The sequence below is a fragment of the Alosa sapidissima genome, chromosome 10 (assembly GCF_018492685.1).
Source record: "Alosa sapidissima isolate fAloSap1 chromosome 10, fAloSap1.pri, whole genome shotgun sequence".
Taxonomy (NCBI): Eukaryota; Metazoa; Chordata; class Actinopteri; order Clupeiformes; family Clupeidae; genus Alosa; species Alosa sapidissima.
The window spans coordinates 29,858,123-29,876,050 of NC_055966.1; the positions used below are offsets into that span (position 1 = coordinate 29,858,123).

At 40.5% G+C, this 17,928-nt stretch overlaps 2 protein-coding genes across 4 annotated transcripts; both read right to left on the minus strand.

Moving 5' to 3' along the window:
* Positions 1–587: 587 nt before the first annotated feature.
* On the minus strand, positions 588–6,790 carry hapln2 (hyaluronan and proteoglycan link protein 2). 2 transcript variants are annotated; one of them, XM_042106447.1, is made up of 6 exons: positions 6,577–6,790; positions 5,714–5,821; positions 4,910–5,266; positions 4,142–4,258; positions 3,873–4,055; positions 588–1,016 (listed from the first exon to the last, which is right to left on the minus strand). In XM_042106447.1, exons 2-6 carry the CDS (start codon positions 5,793–5,795, stop codon positions 739–741), a joined length of 1,017 nt encoding a protein of 338 aa, XP_041962381.1. In that variant the 5' UTR covers positions 5,796–5,821; positions 6,577–6,790; the 3' UTR covers positions 588–738. The 2 variants fall into 2 exon arrangements, with proteins under 2 accessions (XP_041962381.1, XP_041962382.1); XM_042106448.1 differs by having other exon boundaries at positions 5,714–5,840.
* Positions 6,791–15,462: 8,672 nt separating this feature from the next.
* On the minus strand, positions 15,463–17,411 carry LOC121720399. Of its 2 annotated transcripts, none has more exons than XM_042106464.1 (2): positions 17,073–17,411; positions 15,463–16,791 (listed from the first exon to the last, which is right to left on the minus strand). In XM_042106464.1, the coding sequence occupies exons 1-2, from the start codon at positions 17,085–17,087 to the stop codon at positions 16,129–16,131; spliced, it is 678 nt and encodes a 225-aa protein (XP_041962398.1). In that variant the 5' UTR covers positions 17,088–17,411; the 3' UTR covers positions 15,463–16,128. The 2 variants fall into 2 exon arrangements, with proteins under 2 accessions (XP_041962398.1, XP_041962399.1); XM_042106465.1 differs by having other exon boundaries at positions 17,003–17,411.
* Between the last annotated feature and the right edge of the window lie 517 nt (positions 17,412–17,928).

Here is a 17,928-nt window from a genome sequence, read left to right on the forward strand (position 1 = left end):
CATTAAACTACAATCTACCACCAGTCGGATCTGTAATAGTAATAGAAAAAAGGATGTTTGGTGTTGAAATGTGAGCAATCTAATGATAAATCACATTTTTACAGAGAATGGAGAAAAAATAACAAAATACTTCCCAGTAAAATCAGTATGAGGAAGAAAAGGCAGATACAATAATTATTCACTCATATACATTAATAGATTAATCAGAAATCTTCCACAGGCAATAGATTAACAAACATTTATTGAGTGCATAGCAGCGCATTCAAACATACTAAAATACAACCTAAGATATTGGTTTGTATTATTAATTGCTTTTAGAATGCTGTTTTAATTATAATACTGTATTATAAAAAATAAAAAAAATCGAGAAATAGCACTAATGACATTTTTGAAAAGCTATTTTTTGGCTAATTTTATCAGAAATAAAGAAAGACTATGTGTTTACTCTTCATGCAATTAATCCTCCTCCTAGGTTTTGTTAAATACAATATCCATGGAAACAACCCAGCACACACACACACACAAAAAAAAACCTGTAAGATCTATGGTGAATTATTGAATGAAAAACACACATAGACACACACACCTGAAGTCTTTGTGTGGAGATGACAGGCTGTCACTTTTTGATGCCACACATTCTCCTTTACCATATGTGCTTTCAGAATAGGCAAATAAACCTTTCATTTGTTTTCAGAAAGGAAAAGTTCTTCTGCATCAGTGTAGGTCCTCTACTGAGTGTCACCTGTAGCAGAAGGCACCGTAGATTCTTTGGGCCTTGCTCGGGTAGCCAAAGCTGCGCACCCCGGGCTCGGGCAGGCCTCCACAGTGCCGCCTAGGGGCGGTGATGGGGAAGCGCACGCTGCCGTCCCGCAGCCAGCCCCCGTCACAGCGGTCCAAACCCTGGAATCGCCACGCGGCGTACAACTGCCCCACCCGTGCCAGCTCCCCTCGGTCTGCCCGACATGCCTGCTCGGCCTCAGCGAAGTTCAGAGGCCCCGCCAGGAAAAAGACAGATCCTGGGCAGAGAGAGGACAGAGGAGGTAATGTGAAAGGGACATAATCAGATTCACTGCCTTGGGCTCACTGCCAGGTTTCTGTTATTACATTACATTACATTAATGTACATTACATGTACATTAAAGATCAAAAGCAATATTGTTATTGATCTGTTTTGCTTTGCTGGTTTTGTTTATGTTTACTTGTCCTTTTTGTAGTGATACAAAGCTCTAATTGAAATATCTGGCCCTTTGGCTTATTGAGTCGTATTTTCCAATGACATTTCCAATTGTCCATTTGGTTTGGATGTGGTGGGTGCCCTAATGTCATGCCAGGACTCCTGTTTCCCACTGTTTGACCTCGCTTCCACAACGGAGGTCATTGTCTCTTTCCTGTTTAGGTCACAAGTGAACCCACTCTTAGCATTTCCTGAATACAGTCATTGCTCCTATAGTTCTCCAACAACATCGGTACACTCAAGGCAAATACAAATTTTGTCCTACTATAAGTCCCAAGTTTATCAATTGATTATTACATGTGTAGACGGCACAGAATATGAAAAACTCAGATTCACTGATAGCAGTTGCAGGCCGACCCACTTTCACACAAAAAAAATGTTTTTTCTGTCTTCATACAATTACTGACACATTTAGCAAACTGCTGTTTGTCTCCACAATTACAGTTACAACGTCAATATTACCGCTTCAAACAAGTCCTTGTGTTATGGCGTTAGATGGGTCATTCTGAATCCTGCTGAACTGGTGACATTACTGTCCCCAGGACATTAAACGTATAAAAATGTGTGAAATTAAATGTAAAATGCATTTTTATTTTGAAACAGTGTCATACATCTGCATCAACTTGCAAATGTATGAGATTATTATGAGATATGATTTAAAACATTATTAGAAGAGCATAAAAAAATAGCCTTTGCTGCCTGTCCCCAAGGCAAAACACTACATTTTTACTGTGACATATAGCGATTAAAATCTCTCCTTTATCTGTAGCCCCATATTCCATCTACACTTTAAATACATATTTTTAATAAAACCTCCAGAATATTTTAGTTAAAATACAAAAAAATAACAAAAACACATTGCTCAGAAATATTGGCACTGCTAAAAAAATCTTACAAAACCTAAAAGAAGGATTTTCCTATCTAATTTCAATTTATATAAGTTAATCAGAGTGTCTTTGAACTTTCAGAAGTAGTCCATGACTTTCTTTTTCACTATGAAAATAAAGTGACACAGAGGCTAAATCCTAGCCTGGCGGGCCATCCTATATCATTGAAATGTATAGTCTGGAATCGAGCCATTCACCTCGCTTAATCCAAGGGGCGGGCAGAGAATTGTCTTTCAAACTGCCTAGGCATGCAAAAGGCCAGTGCTACGACCATATCCGTATCTGGTCGGCAAAACGGCAAATACATCCTTCTTCGAAAGGAATGACTTAAGTGCATTGTGTTGCTCAACTTTCAAAGAAAAGCACAAGTCCAACTCCTCCAAAGTTCAATTCAACAACCGCCGATTCAAACAACCGCTCTTCGTTCGCCATAGCCACCTTCCTTGTTGTTCACCGTCACAGGACTGTCGTTATCCTGTTAAGCCCGCCTTAAGACTCGCTAACAAAATAGAGCGCTGTGATTGGATAACATCCACGGTGTTAGCCAATAGAAATTCCTATGGTTTGCTACTAGACGTACAGGCAGAGCAAATTAATTTGCTGCCGCTAGGGTGCGTCTAGATTTCTAAATCCTCTTTCAATATTGGAAAGACAAGAAGATACACGTAATCTAAATAAAAACAAAGCGTGTTGACATTTGTAAGTCAGGGGATGTCTATAAAAACTAGGTACTTTGAAAATGCCTATATTTACAGTTAAAACAATGATTAACAGGTTGTAATCAACTGGAAATGTGACAAACATGCTTGGACAAAGACCAATGTCTATCTTGCCCCCACACACATTATGGATGATAGGCAAAAAATTAAATTAAAAAATACAATTTTGGGTAAATCTTAAGAATGTGCTTAGTGTCCTCAAGCTATTAGCATGGATGCCATGTGGCTACATTTCACATATTTGCTAATTTTATCTGAAGAACTCATTGCTGTTACTCTCAGTGCTGTTACTCAAATTGCAAAGAGTAGCAGTAACAGCAATGAGTATTAGGCTACTCTGGTGTATTAATTGCAGGGAAAATATTTATTGGTTCATCTATAAGTGAAATAACTGAAATTGTTGATATATTATCAGTTTTAGGGAGGGACCCAATCCACCATTGAGTTCTGCTGAAAAGCAGCGGCGCTAATTATGCAAGCTATTTAGAGAAGGAACCCAAACAGCTACTCTTACAGTATTTCATGTTACAAGGAAAGGAGCGAGACAAACCCACCACTAGACACAACCATGTATGTATGCACGCACACATGCGCGCACGCACGCACACACACACACACACGCACACACACACACACCAACAGTTAGCTTTATTACTTCTTACAATTTGTAATCAAATGTGACAACATTGTCTTACCAATTGCTTCAATTTATTGTTGGGGACTATTTTATTTTTGACTACTCTATGAGTTTCTTTTTACTCTCTTAGATATTTCACCCCCCCCTTTGTGACCGTCCTAAATCAACAGCAGTCCAGCTAATTGGTGCTAATAGGCTTAGTCTCAAAATGAGTGAAATGGAAATTGGGGGTATTACGCGAGAGTCCAAGCTAGCTGGCAAACATGCTAATTGACAATTAAACAACAATATTCATCATATAACACCTATAAGGCTGTTTAAAATAAATTCCGACAGCTATAACTCCTGTGTAAGTGGTTGGAATCTTGTGAAACCTTCTGACCTAACCCTCTCACCTGACGTGGCAGATGTGAAGCAGAAAGTGTCGAAATGGTCCTTGGTCTTGTCCCGGGGGCCGTAGCTCCGGATGCCAGCAGCGAGCTCACCACCGCAGGCAGGACGCGGCAACAGAATCGGGTAATTGACAGTCCCGTCACTCAGCCAGCCAGCATTGCACCAGTCCAATCCGTCTGTCCAAGCTGCCCCAGGTGAGAGGTGCAATGAGTGTCCACTCTAATCAAGACCTGCATAGCTTTCTGGCATTATGGAGAGAAGTGTGGCTCACCTTTGTAGAGCTGTTTGTGTGTGGCTAGTATGGCATCCTGCTCTTTGCATGCAGCCTGAGCCTGGCTGAAGGTTAACTTGTAGCGACCATGTTTGCTCTGGTATGGAAAAACAACTCCTGAAATTCAAAGTCAAGTTTTGTTAAGTCAATAGTGTTTTATTCTGTCCAATCTTATTTTGGTACAACTGCAATTGTCTCAAGGCCCTTCAATTCAACCCCCCAGAGCATACAGACTAAGGCAATGGTGGCAACGAACACCAAGGAAAGAGGAACACCTCTTGTAGGCTACATGTAGGCCTGCATGATGCATACAAGATAACTGGCTAATACAGATGCTATGTACTGCACACAATGCAGAAACAAAATAGATTTCCAAGAAAAAAGAAATGGAGAGACAGCATTCATAGGTTGTGGAACAGTTTAGCGATTCTGTGTGTTCATAATGCGCAGCATGCAAACATAATGGTCATTCAACATAATTCCAGGAAGAAACCTTGAGCAGAACCTGACTGTATTTTCCGGACTATAAATCGCACCGGAGTATAAGTTGCACCAGTCAAAAAATGTTTCATGAAGAGAAAAAAAAACATATATATCAATATATATATGTTGCACCTGAGTCGCAGGACCAGCCAAACTATGAAAAAAAGTGTGACTTATAGAGCGACTTATAAATATGGTAGTTAGGCTGGCAATTTGATCATATGTGTAATACATTGCAAGCAATATGCAGTAGAACTTTGGAAGAGATTGTTTGTAGCTCCTTACCTTCAATACTCAGAGTGACCTCCACGCTCTCATCTTCAATCCCGTTGATCAGTTCACAGCGGTAGCGTCCGTTGTCCTCCAGCTCCAGGTTGGCGAGGCGGAGGGAGGCGTCCAGAGGATGAGCCTCCCTGAGGGAGGCCCTGGGCCCCAGGCCTCCGTAGTGCTTCTGGGCGTGCCCGTTGGTGATGAGCACGATGTTCTCCACTCCCTGATGCTGGGGCTCCAGTTTGACCCATTTGATTCGATAGCGGGGAGGCTTGGTGTGCATGAAACATGGCAGTGTGGCGTTTCCCCCACGCGGTACTGTGATCTCGGCATACACCGGTGGCTCGATGAGGTATTTTAGCGTCTTCTGGCCTTAGGAGGACAAGGACTTTAGGGTCAGACATGTTAGTTATAGTCACAGAATGTATCACAATGCAAGCACTATGCTGGTTCAGGTAGAGGTATGGGTCAGCAACAGCATAGTTGTTAGCAACAGCTAAGTCTTATTCTCAGAGAGCAGACATAAGGTTAACATGCACATAACATGTACTGTAAACGTGTCTTCTACATGAAGGCATTCAAATGCCAGGTTCTCATACAGTCAATGAGTACAGAGTACCATAAACTCAACACACTGTGTATAAAACAGGCTAAAACCACGTTGTACAGTAGGTATAGCTCCCACATCCTGTATGAAGGATATTTAAATTTAATTCTAAAACATCATCAATGTGACTAAAGTTTGGTTGAGTTTACTGCAGTTCTAATACTAAATAGTGTACTCAATGTACAGATGTAAATGTTCACATTAGCTTTTACCTTGGTCGCCATCAGTGTGGCATAGAACAGTGTTCACTGTGAGGAAACTGATAGTCAACACCACGACAGCTGCCCAGCCCATGATGCCAATGGGAACAGAGGCCCCCTCTGAAACAGCACAGTTACCCTTAATAGCAGGACAGTTTAGAGAAATATTAAAATCCTGGGAGGGATTAGTGTGTCTGCTAGTTCATGTTTTATCAACGTAGAGTTGTAAATAGCCAATAAATAATTAAAGTTGTATTATTATTTTATTACTTTATTGTGAGAACTCTGCAGATTGTTGTTTATGGTTCAAAAATTCACATTACTTTTAAGTCAATAATGATGTGAGCAAATGTGATGAAATTCTTTGGTTCGGTTTAAAGTTACTCTCTGATATGCCTATATGCATGGTTAAAAACTGGTCATCACATTGACAAGACAGCATATTTCTGCTCGAGTTATAAAAAGCATGCATGATATGTATGACCCAACAGAGATGTAAGGAATAGCAGCCAAAATGACATGGTTCAAAACCAACTGTTTTCCTTGAGGCAGTAGACTCCATGAACTCTTAAGTGATATATAACTACCCTTATGCTCTACCACCAAGTGTCAAACAAACATTTCCTTGCTCTTAACAAATCTGACTGCTTGCACTTAAACTATAAATAACTGTCCTGCATAGTATAAATGTCACTCAACAGTTAATTGCGACTGTTGAGTAATTAGAAAAAAAAAACATAAGTAAACTGATTTTTTTATTTAAAAAAAAAAGAATATCATGATTATGCAAATGTAATGTACACTATTTTACAAATGACAGATTGCGTGGAAGCTGAGGCTTGTAGCAAACAGAGACAGAGAAAAGACAGGCTAACCTGATTCAGAGGATGAGTTGCAGCTTTGGTGGAAAAATGATCACTTTCACAGTTATCCAAACATGGTAACTAGCTATCCAGTTGGCGATCTTTTCTCAATTTTCATCAATCTCTTCCAGTAGCAAGTACGCAACTATTCCCTCATCTCCTTGTTGTCTGTCTCTCTCTCTGTCCCTCTCTCTCCCTTCTCCTCTCTTTGCTCTCTGTCCCCCTCTCTCCCTTCTCCTCTCTTTGCTCTCTGTCCCTCTCTCTCCCTTCTCCTCTCTTTGCTCTCTGCCCTTCTCTCTGGTCGCTGTCTCCGTCTCCCTGGTCAGCTGTCATATGTTCCATGCACTAGACACGGTAAACAGCCTTTCACTGCGCGCTCGTCCAGATGTTAATGAGGACTGGACAATTTCCTATTGTCCTCCTCTGCCTATCCATTGCAGAGCAATATGCCCACAGCTAATGGTTTGCAGGGAGGAAATGCAGGAGATAGATAATAATGACTACCCCTCCCTAAGAATGTCCTGTAAAAGGTAAAATGATGATGTCTCTTCCATGTCAAATGTATGGTCCTGTCACTATTTTATTTATTGTTTGTGGTAAGCATTTGATCAGTTTGCAAGTGAGAGATTATAATCACTACAGTATACTACAGTTTACTCATCTTTGCACTTTCACTCTCCCTGGCCTAAATAACCAACACCTTTGGCTGGAAAGGTGCTTTGTTAGAAACACGCTGAATGTAGATGAGAAAATGTTGTGTAATTCATAGAGATTAGAATGTTGAGGTGGCGGAATTGACAAAGGAATAGAGAGATGTGGGGTGGAGGGATAGAGATATGAGGATTGAGGGATATATATGGGGATGGATGGATAGAAAGATATGAGAAGGAGGGATAGAGAGATGAGGGATAGAAGGATAGAAATATATGGGAAGGAGGGATAGAGAGATGGGATAGAGGGGTAGAGATGGGGGATGGAGGGATAGAGATGGGGGATGGAGGGATAGAGAGAGGGGATGGAGGGGTAGAGATGGGGGATGGAGGGGAGCTGATTTATGGCTCTCTATTGTCTCACTGGAGACCCTCATTTAGCAATGAAAGCTGACGTGCGCTGCAGAGTTTGGCACGGTGCATCTGAGCAATGGGAGCACAGCCAAGACTGCTGATGGATTCTGGAATACTGACCGGGACCAATCAGAGTGCATTCTGACAGGAGGGGTCAGTCATTTGTGCTGGCGGGCCACATGTTTATTTACATCACATGTGGGGCCACTAGTCTCATCTGTGTATACCTAAACACTGAAAGAGTACCGGTAAATACAAAAAAAGAGTGTCAGAAAGAGTTATCACAAGGGCAAATATAACACTCAAGCTGTTATCGTCTGTTTGTGAATAAAAGCACTGTATTAGTGCTTAGAGTTGACTTAAAGCGTTGTGCACCGGGTGAGGGCTTTGTGAAGAGATGCCTCTAACTGCCTGGAACAGACCTTAACTGCAGCGCTCTGGCTGACCAACACCACAGAGAAACAGTGGGCACAACAACAGCTGCTTTGTCGGACTTCCTCACGCCCCCCCCCCCCCCCCCCCACACACACACACACCAGTGCCCCAGTGCTGCCCTCCCAGCCCTCTCCCTCCCCAAAGACAACAACAAGTGCACAAACAGAGCAATGGGGGGGGGGGGGGGGCACAAGTAAAAATGAAATAATGGGATTCCTCCATTTCCCCTCGGTGGCTTCCTCATTGTGCTGGCCCATCAATGGTGTCCTTTCTGGGACTCGGCCGGCCCACAATTAGTATGCAGGAGTGCCTGGTTAGGTGACAGAAAACTCTGTTCTTTCCCTGTCTCTCTCCCTATCTCTTTCTCTATCTCTTTCTCTTGATCTCTCTATCTCTTTCTCTATCTGTTTCTCTATCTCTTTCCCTATCTCTTTCTCTATCTCTTTCTCTTGATCTCTCTCAATCTCTCTGTCTATTTTTTTATTTTGGACCTCCTTACTACTTTTTCCACCAATTAGATTACCATTTGGATGTGGAAGTCCTTATATAGCATTGCGTAGACCCTGGATAATGCAAATATGAACCAAAATCCTCCTTTAACTTGCTTGAAGTAAATGTTTGTAGTGAAAATATTCATCATCTCACTCAGATCTAATTCTTCTACCAGGAATCAAAGACCTGACCTCATGTAATCATACGTTTCCTACTCAAATGTAATTCCTTTGCAGAGAACATGGAAATTAATACCCAAAACACAAAATACAACAAAGAAACACAAGTCTGCCTTTCTGAGAACATGGAAATGAATACCCAAAACACAAAATACAACACAGTAACACAAGTCTGCCTTTCAGAGGTGGTTAAGTCTTTGACTTATGTCCCTTGAACCTTGAACACTTCATGCCTTGGGGAAAAGTCTTGATCTAAGAGATGAACAGAGATCTGTTGTCATGGCGATGATGGACATCTCAGAGGTGAGGACACCCCTCCATGCTCAGCCTAATAGACAGGTCATCTGCTGGAAACATGATGCCTATTTTTTGGTCAAAGTTTTCTCCATGGATTCCTGGTCAGAACCCTTATTGAAACAGATTACAACTTGGGGCATGTTGAATTTTGTGCAAAAATCCAATATGGCCGCCGTATTCCAAAATCGCACATTTTTACACACTTTTTGCTATGCTATGGGGACATTTCCAGTAAAAACAGTGTCATTTTAGCAAAAACCTGTCCTTTTCTATCAAATACATATTTACAGAGGATAACGGATGATTTTAAAACCCTAAGTATTTTTCTAATAATTTTAAATCATTAAAAGAATTATAATTTTGTCAGATATGTGTCAAATATCAGAAATCATCAAATTTCCTCTAAACATAAACCTCTTAATACAGTTCAAATAAATTGGGTACCTTGACTTAAACAGATTAAAACATATGGCATTTACACATTTTCCCAAAAACTCAATTATAAATTCAATGATATTCCCAAAATGGTGATTATTTTGGGCCTGCACTTTTGGCTAAGCTAGAGTTTTTTTCCCTATTAAAAATATTATGACAAATGTTAATTGATATAAGAAACAAGATAGTTCCATAAAGGTGATGGAATTACAAAAAAATACTATTTTACCACTCGGCTAGATATATTGTTACTATTATTATATTAATAATATTAATACTTAGAGCTGCTCAGAGAAAATGAGGTAAATCCAGAGATGGAAATGATCTTAGTAACTACCAGTCTTTGCTATTATCTTTTTCATTCCCTGTTACACTTGCAAAAAATACATTCTATCAGAGCAGGATTGAGAGCGCAACTGACAGTAGAAAACTTTGTTCAACTTATAAGTCTCTTCTCAATCCTCCACCACTGCCATCAGCTACAGTACTTCACTTTGCAACATTTTCACTGAAAGTTGCTTAAAAAAGTGCTCAGTTTCATGAGCCCATTAGGAGAGATCAGTATAAATTCAATTATATCCCCAAAATGGTGAATTTTTGGGCCTAAACAATCACAGGAACGGAGAGCACTGGGCTACTCATTCCACCAACGAGGAGCCACTGAGGAAAATAAAGAAATGAAGAAAAAAGAAAAGAAAAGAATTTTGTTCTAGCATTTATGGCTGGTCGACACAACAGGTGCTCATCAGATAACTAGTGTTCAACTAGTGTTATTGAAAATGAAGTCTGTAGTTTGGTGAAAGGCTATTGATGTTCAGTTTAACATTGAATCAAAATTACACCTCTCCCTTTTCTTCTCAAATAACATTGTAGGCCCTACACCTGTCTTCCAGTAACATTGTACAGTAGGCCCTAACTGTTGAATGACTCATGGCACTATGTTTTTATACTGCACCAAGATATATTGTGTTGGCCACGTCATTATTTGTATTAAGCGCACACACTAAATGGAAATCTAGGATTAGTTTGCATAAGATAAGATAAGATAAGATAATACTTTATTGTCTGTTACACAAAGGTTACAGAAAATTGAACTAGTGTTATTGAAATTGAAGTGTTTGGTGAAAGGCTATTGATGTTCAGTTTAACACTGAATCAAAATTACATCTCTCCCTATTCTTCTCAAATAACATTGTAGGTCCTACACCTGTCTTCCAGTAACATTGTAGGTCCTACGCATTTCTTCCTAGTAACACTGTAGGTCCTACGCATTTCTTCCTAGTAACATTGTAGGTCCTACGCATTTCTTCCTAGTAACATTGTAGGTCCTAACTGTTGAATGACTCATGGCACTATGTTTTTATACTGCGCCAGGATACATTGTGTAGGCCACATCAATTTGTATAAGCGCACACACTAAATGGAGATCTAGGATTAGTTTGCATTACAAATGCTGAGTAGGCTATAAACTGCGCCTCAACGGCAACTTTTTATTTATCAGCGCAATGCTATGAACTATGCTATAAGTTGTTTATCCACCCCTCAGTATTTCGTGATCTCTAAAAAGCATACAATAGCTTTTCATATCTTAGCACTGTCACAATACATTTTCTCATGGTGATGTTTAGAAGGATAGCCTATCCCCGAAATAGAAAGACTGGACAAACGCAAAATGAAGAGAAGGGAGAAAATGCCGCTGCAGTTGACAAGGTGTTGGTTAATTATATGATATAGTAAGGTAGACAGGTGATGTGGTTAAAACAATGAAAATCATAGGCCTACCGTGGCTAATTTCAGTGAACTATAAACGGCAGAAATGTAAATCCAATGTCACACATCATATTTTGTTTTATTAACCACATGGATCTCAATACAAATTTCAAGTTTTTGCCTGAAATTGCACTGTGCCTATTTACAAGGGCATTGTTCCCACCTCTTTTGGGGCCAACCATCAAATGCTGGCCCTCTATAGAAAGCTCAGAACCTGTAGTTGTCGTAGGAAACAGTCAAAATAACTGTGTGATGTTCTGACAAAGAGTTACAGAGGCTAGAATATAGTTCTTTCTTTCTGCCGGATTACAAGCATCTCTGAACTGACCACATTTCAGCCCTCTAGGTCACTTGATATCCCTTAGAAACACAACTGAGCCCTAGCACCAGGTCTTGTGAAGCTGTGTGCAAAAGTAGATCAATATAGAATGAAAATATGAGTGCTTTAGACTATTATTTGCCAAGGAATGCGCATGTGTTTTGTAAAATGCCTATGGAAACTCCCCATAGGACTTTTTGTTATCCAAAATGCATACTGACAATCAAATGCTTACTGCACATGAACCCCTTTGTGTAGAAGCATAATCCTGGTCTCAAATGAAAGGTAACACTTCAAGGTTTCTTGTGGACTATTTATATTGTATGTCAGGTGTTCTGATATAGACTGACTACACACAATATGGAATAATGACAAAAAAGTCTCTATTTTTGCATTTACTTGAGTGTGAGTATGTGTGTGTGTATAAGATAGACTGTACAACTAATATTGGATAATACAACATGAAGATTCAATTTCTATGGATTCTTGTGAATATTTCAGTACCCAATATGTTGCATATACTTATTGTGCTGCAGCTACACTGCAGCCAGAAGTCAGGGTAGCACCAAAAGCGGAGGAGGGGGAGGGGGGCATTTTGGATCAAATTTAATTGAGACATAATAAAATTCATCTGAGAATGTAAAGCACTATACAGATTGTACATGAAAAAAGTTGTCATTTTTGGATTCCCAAAAACAAACTCGATGAGAGGGTGCTCGGTGGTAGTGGCATAGGGGCATGAGAGTTGTAAACATTCAAAATTTTGGTCCCCTCAATCTGTCAGACTTGCCAACTGCAGCTTTAACGTATTTAGGCTCGTTAATCGGTTGTAGGCCTAATGTATGCAGACTCATTTTCTGCTAGTGACAGCGCAAAATATTCAGTGTCTGTCAAAACAAACTACTTATAGCCTATTTTATTTGATTTACTTAAATATTTTGGACACACATGCACCCGCAGTGGCATGTCGCTGCTGTTTCAGGCTTTAGAAATGTAGCCTGTAGCCTAGTAGTGCTCAGGCTGATAAAGAGGGTGGGGTGCAGACTGTTTATGAATGATAGTTTTTTTTCCCCATATGCAGCGCTCAGATTACTGGGTACAATATTGTTACTTTTTAAGTAAGTATACAACGTAGTCCTACATTACTGGGGAAAAACACTGTTCATCAAGTCATGATGATAAGCTATTGCGTGACGCAACAGCAGTTTGTGATGTTTACTGAGTTTAGGCTAATCTTATAGGTTATGTCATGTATGAAAACTAGTATTGCCAGGCAATACAACAATGAATTGTAGTATTGCCGAGGCAATACTGGTGACGGCGGCCATGTCACCATGTGCCAGAGTGAAAACCAAGTCGAGGTTGAGAGAATTATCTTAGACCTGCGAGACAGGCTAGCATGCACGCGTTGAACATGAACCAAGTGCACATTATGAAAGTGAATTTATTCATTTAAATCTGTATAATCTGAACTTTTACCTAGGCTAGCATGTCATGGAAAAACTGTCCACTCTCGAATCCAATTAACAATCAATCACTTATTTACTAATTAGCACTCTGGAACAAGACATCCGAAGGAGACAATGCAGACAGGAGATCTCTAAAGGCTGTTGATCTTTATTCACCGTATTGCAGTGACAGCACAGCCCAACCAAAGTCCAGACCATCCATCAAAGCAATAGGGAGGAGATGTCATCAGCTGGGGCCCTCCGATGAAATCTGACTTAAAGATGGCTGCGGCCTATCTTTTATACCCCATGGCCTTCGAGAAGTGCCCTCTCCTCACGCCATTCTCGAAAGACACCTTTTGACCAATCAGCATCTGACAGGGTTACTAATATTGGTGGAAACCATCTTCCCATCATGTATAAAAATATATGCAAAACTGTATAGCTCTGGGTCTTTCTGGTTCTATCCAGTTATAAGCAGGGCTTTCTTATCTTGTTTACTTCATAGCAGCCAATTCCCACCTGTTACTTGTCCTTGCTCTTAACCTCACCAGCTGACATCATTCCCTCTCTTTTGACCATGTAATGAGAGGGCTAGTGTCTACTGTATCCTCCTGCACCCCACTCCTTGACTGTTGATCTGGTCTGTTCAAGATGTGTAATAGCCTTGACACGCTCATAATAACTGCAGTAATATTAAAGCTTATAAAAACCATAAATGCATCCTTTACGTCATTGAAAAACACCACACTAGCTCTTGTGAAGTATGAACTTGCACAACACTGCCTACAGAGCAGACCTCATTGTCAGTGCTGGCCAGGACGGCACATTTCTTTCTTACTTTCTTAGCTGGCTGTCATATTCAAGTCTGTACACTTTCAAAAAGTTTACTGACAAAATGACAACATTACTGTCAGGTTTCTTGTACAATTGTACAATTAATGCCATTTGTGTAACTTTTGTTTTTTATTCTGTTAACAAGACATTGTTTTACATCTGTCAGTTCATAGTAATGTGATGGGAACATGCATCCAATTGTAAGAGCAGCTAAAACATTTCTTAACCAGGCTGAACAGCAATGATTTACCTTATGACTGATTAGGCCTTCCTTAAGATGTAGTGTTACTAATAAATGTAATAGAGGCAATCACAAAGAAAATAGTTAGGCTCCCTGAATTCCAAATGATTTACAATAACTACAACACATTGGGCTTGGCCAGAAATGTGGCAATACTACTTTCACACAAGTGATGGCGCCGCTGGGTTGAACAAATAAAAACCATTGCTATCATATGAACATAAATATATGCATTGGTAGAAAATAAGTCCAAATATTGTGGTCAAAGTAGCAAATATTCAAAAAAATTGGTTGCGCAACATCTGCATGTGCTTTCTGGGTATGCCTTTGTGTGGTTACTGGCTATATTACCATGGTTACATGTGATCATGTAATCAGAGCAGCCTAAAGAGGCGGGGGACATGATGATGTCAATTCGGCAAGGATACATGGGGGTGAGTAAAAACTGACTCAAAAAGCTTAGTCTAGGGTTGTTTTGGTTTGATTATTGATTGCATGATCACATGAGACAGATGAAAGGCAAATGACATGGCCTTAGAATGTATTCTAGTTAACAAAAGTTTGAAGTAGCTAGCAGTTAAGCACTACCTTAGTTCACCTTAAAAAGAGTAGGCTACTGATCAAATGCTACAGGAGAGGAACGGAGGAGAGAGAAGACAGGGCGAAATTCTCAGAAATGATGACCAATCTGTACATCTGCTTTTTGCAATTGGTATGTTGTAATTCCATGGTATTCTAAAACGTTCCGTTTCCATGAACGGAATTCCAGGAAACTTGGCATGCATTCATTCATGCATGCATCCAATTTCGTACAATTTTGACCATGTCAGCCAGAGATACAGTATCTGCGATTGCAACACATCAACACGATCCGATAACTCTGAGGTCGGCACCTCTGAGATCCGATAACTCTGAGGTAGGCACCTCTGAGGCAGATCCGATAACTCTGATGTCTCCTTCATAGATCTCCTTCACTCCGTCATACTCGGAATGAAGTTGTAATTGTGAGAAAAAAAACTCGGAATTCTGAGAAATAAACTTGCATTTGCAAGAAATAGTCACAATTGCGAGAACTAATTTGCAATTTAGCCTCTTTTTTTCTGGTAGAAACAGGCTTCCATACCCACCTACCACGCATTAAAACATTTTAACATAATGTGTTGTGTCATTACTTTTCACTATTCATGCAACATCATATTCAGTAATGTCTATTAATGTCAATAAATAACAGCCTTCATTGAAAAGATCTGATTCTTATCTTAGCTGGCATGAACATAAAGGCAAACAGTACATTTTTAGCTCAATTTTAATTTAAGTATTTCAAACTGGGTTTAGTCAGAATTTCCAAAAGATTATTCAAATAGTCTCCATTTTATCAACCGAACTTTTTTATTTAGTTTTACATGACCACAATTTAACATTTTAATCAGACCACACCACAAAGCGCAAAGCTAGCTATTCAGTATCTACCTTTGGTAGGACTTAAATCTGGCATGCCTCTTGCAATATATTCGTCTGTGGTTCAAACAAGACAATTTGTCCTCTTACTGTAAACACTTTGACAGGCTTTGGACAGTAAATTTATACTGGATCATGTCTCATCTTAAAAGAAAAGGTAAAGATTTGAGACAACAACATGACATTTCTATGTGGTCAACGGTATTTTGCGTTCACAATCACAAAATAACTTGTTTTAATACAGTGAAAGAAATGTATTTCCACAACATGATTAATACAATGAGAGAAATGTATTTGCACAACACGCTTTAGATTTCTTTAAAATTTTTGGTTATCCACATACTGCATGATAATTCAACACATCACATACCTGTGTGTTTGAGAGAGAGAGCTTGTGTTTGTGTGTGTCGCGTACAAACATGTAATTGTGTGTATTTGTGCATGTATAGTATGTATTAGCATGTGTTGTTTGCTTCTGTGTGTGTGTTTGTTTAAATGTGTGTGTGTGTGTGTGTGTGTGTATTATTGTCCTATAGGCTACTAAGATATTATTGCTAGATCTGACTAGTCAACATAATTCTTTATGCTGCTAGTACCACAGAGGCCATAGTAGGCTGAGGGGTAGCATCACACTGGCACAGCCGGCTATGGTCCGCTCCGTCCCTGAACTCTGGGGCCACTCGCACGGAGGCTGACGGTTCTGGTCAGGTTTCGTGCCGTTTGGGTTTCTCTGAAAGTGAACAGGTCGGCACACTCCGTCGATGTCATCGCAGGCCAGAATGAGATGCTTGGTCTCAGAGAACACTTTCTTGATGGTGCAGTCTTTGTAAAGAAGGTGCACTGTGGTGAAGGAGAACTCCTGTCCGCTGATGCACAGGTTGTTCTGCATCGTCCTGCCTCCGGCCGCCGAACACACGTCCAGCACCTGCTGCTTGTCCTCCGGGTGGAGGAAGGACTGGGTGGGTCGGTGACAGAGCTTGTGTTGCCTGATGAAACTCTCCCACTGGTTCTGGTCCAGAGAGCTGGGCTGGTCTTCGGGTAGGTGGCGCTTCAGGAAGGTGTCGTATGCGGAGCGCCACGCTGACGGCATGCAGGGGTGGCTGTGTTTGTTGGGTGGGTGTTGGGTGTTGTTGGGTGAGTGTTGGGTGTTGTTGGGTGGAGCCCCATGCTGCTCGCTGGTTGTGCACAGGTGAAGCTGGCACAGCAGGACACTGAGCAGCACAACTGCGTGGCTACAGACAGAGCCTGGAGTCTGTGAGGGAGATCAAGGTTAGCCACAGAGATTATTACATATAGAGAGATCCATAAATACGGTACATACATACATACATATACGTATATATACACACATGTCCTGTGCATACCTTTCATACTGCATACACACCACTACACACACACTGAACACCTAGCCGTACCATCAGTTCTACTGCATATCATTTGCAAGTTTAGAGATCATACATTACCATGACGCAGGGAATAAGTAGCAATGATCTAGAGCGTCTGCTTCCTCAAGAACAAAGAGTTTCAACTTACTTTCAGTTCCTCCATTTTCCTCCTGCATCAATGTGTGTGTTTCTGGGTGTGTCTTCACATAAATCAAGAAAGCCACTTCCTGCCCTGCTGGGCTTATGGGGGCCCATGTTATGCAAAACTCACCTTCTCTGTGCTCTTATACCATTTGGGTCTCCGATGCTTCTACAAACACTCTTAAGTGTGAAACAAAACCGTACATTGAGTTTTTGTGGGTTACTTGAGAGATACTGTATAATCATGCACTTCTGTAAGTATGGGGAAATTTGAATATTACTACCCCCAGAACCATATAGGGCGCTGACTACCTTTTAAACTTTGGAATAGGCTACATCACCTCTACTGTGCTTATATACCGACCCAAATGAAGGCAGAGGTGCCCTATAGACCCTTTCAACAAGGTAAACAAAAACAATGCTTGAACGTTCTATTTGGGCCCCAATCTACTTCCTCTGCATTAAGATAACATATGGAATGTTAAAAAGGAAGCCTTGTGGGGCCAACTATGATGCTGATAATGGAACTCTCTTGAAAGGGTCCATAATATCAAACTAAGTAACTATCTAACTAGCACCTGTGTGTGCTTACTTTGATATTATGCGCCTCTGTCTCCCATGGACTCTGACGAAGACACAGATGTGTCGACACACTAGTCAATTGCTTGACAAGACCTAATTAAACCCACAACTAATGATTTGGTTGCCAAGGAATCTATCAAGTTATTCATACTTTATATGTTAATGTACATATGTCAAGTGTGCTCATGTCAGCCACCTGACTGTCAACATTTCCCCTCTCAAGAGTTTTGTTTTGTCATTAGAAGCCATTTAATATCAAACATACACACACACACACACAC

Bases quoted from the DNA above. Each gene is read 5' to 3' on its own strand.
- hapln2 (XM_042106447.1), bottom strand. From the start codon at position 5,795: ATGGGCTGGGCAGCTGTCGTGGTGTTGACTATCAGTTTCCTCACAGTG. The intron at 5,267-5,713 runs GTAAAAGCTAAT...TGTCCTCCTAAG, and splicing joins CCACACTGATGGCGACCAAG to GCCAGAAGACGCTAAAATAC. The intron at 1,017-3,872 runs GTGAGAGGGTTA...CTCTCTGCCCAG, and splicing joins CTTCACATCTGCCACGTCAG to GATCTGTCTTTTTCCTGGCG.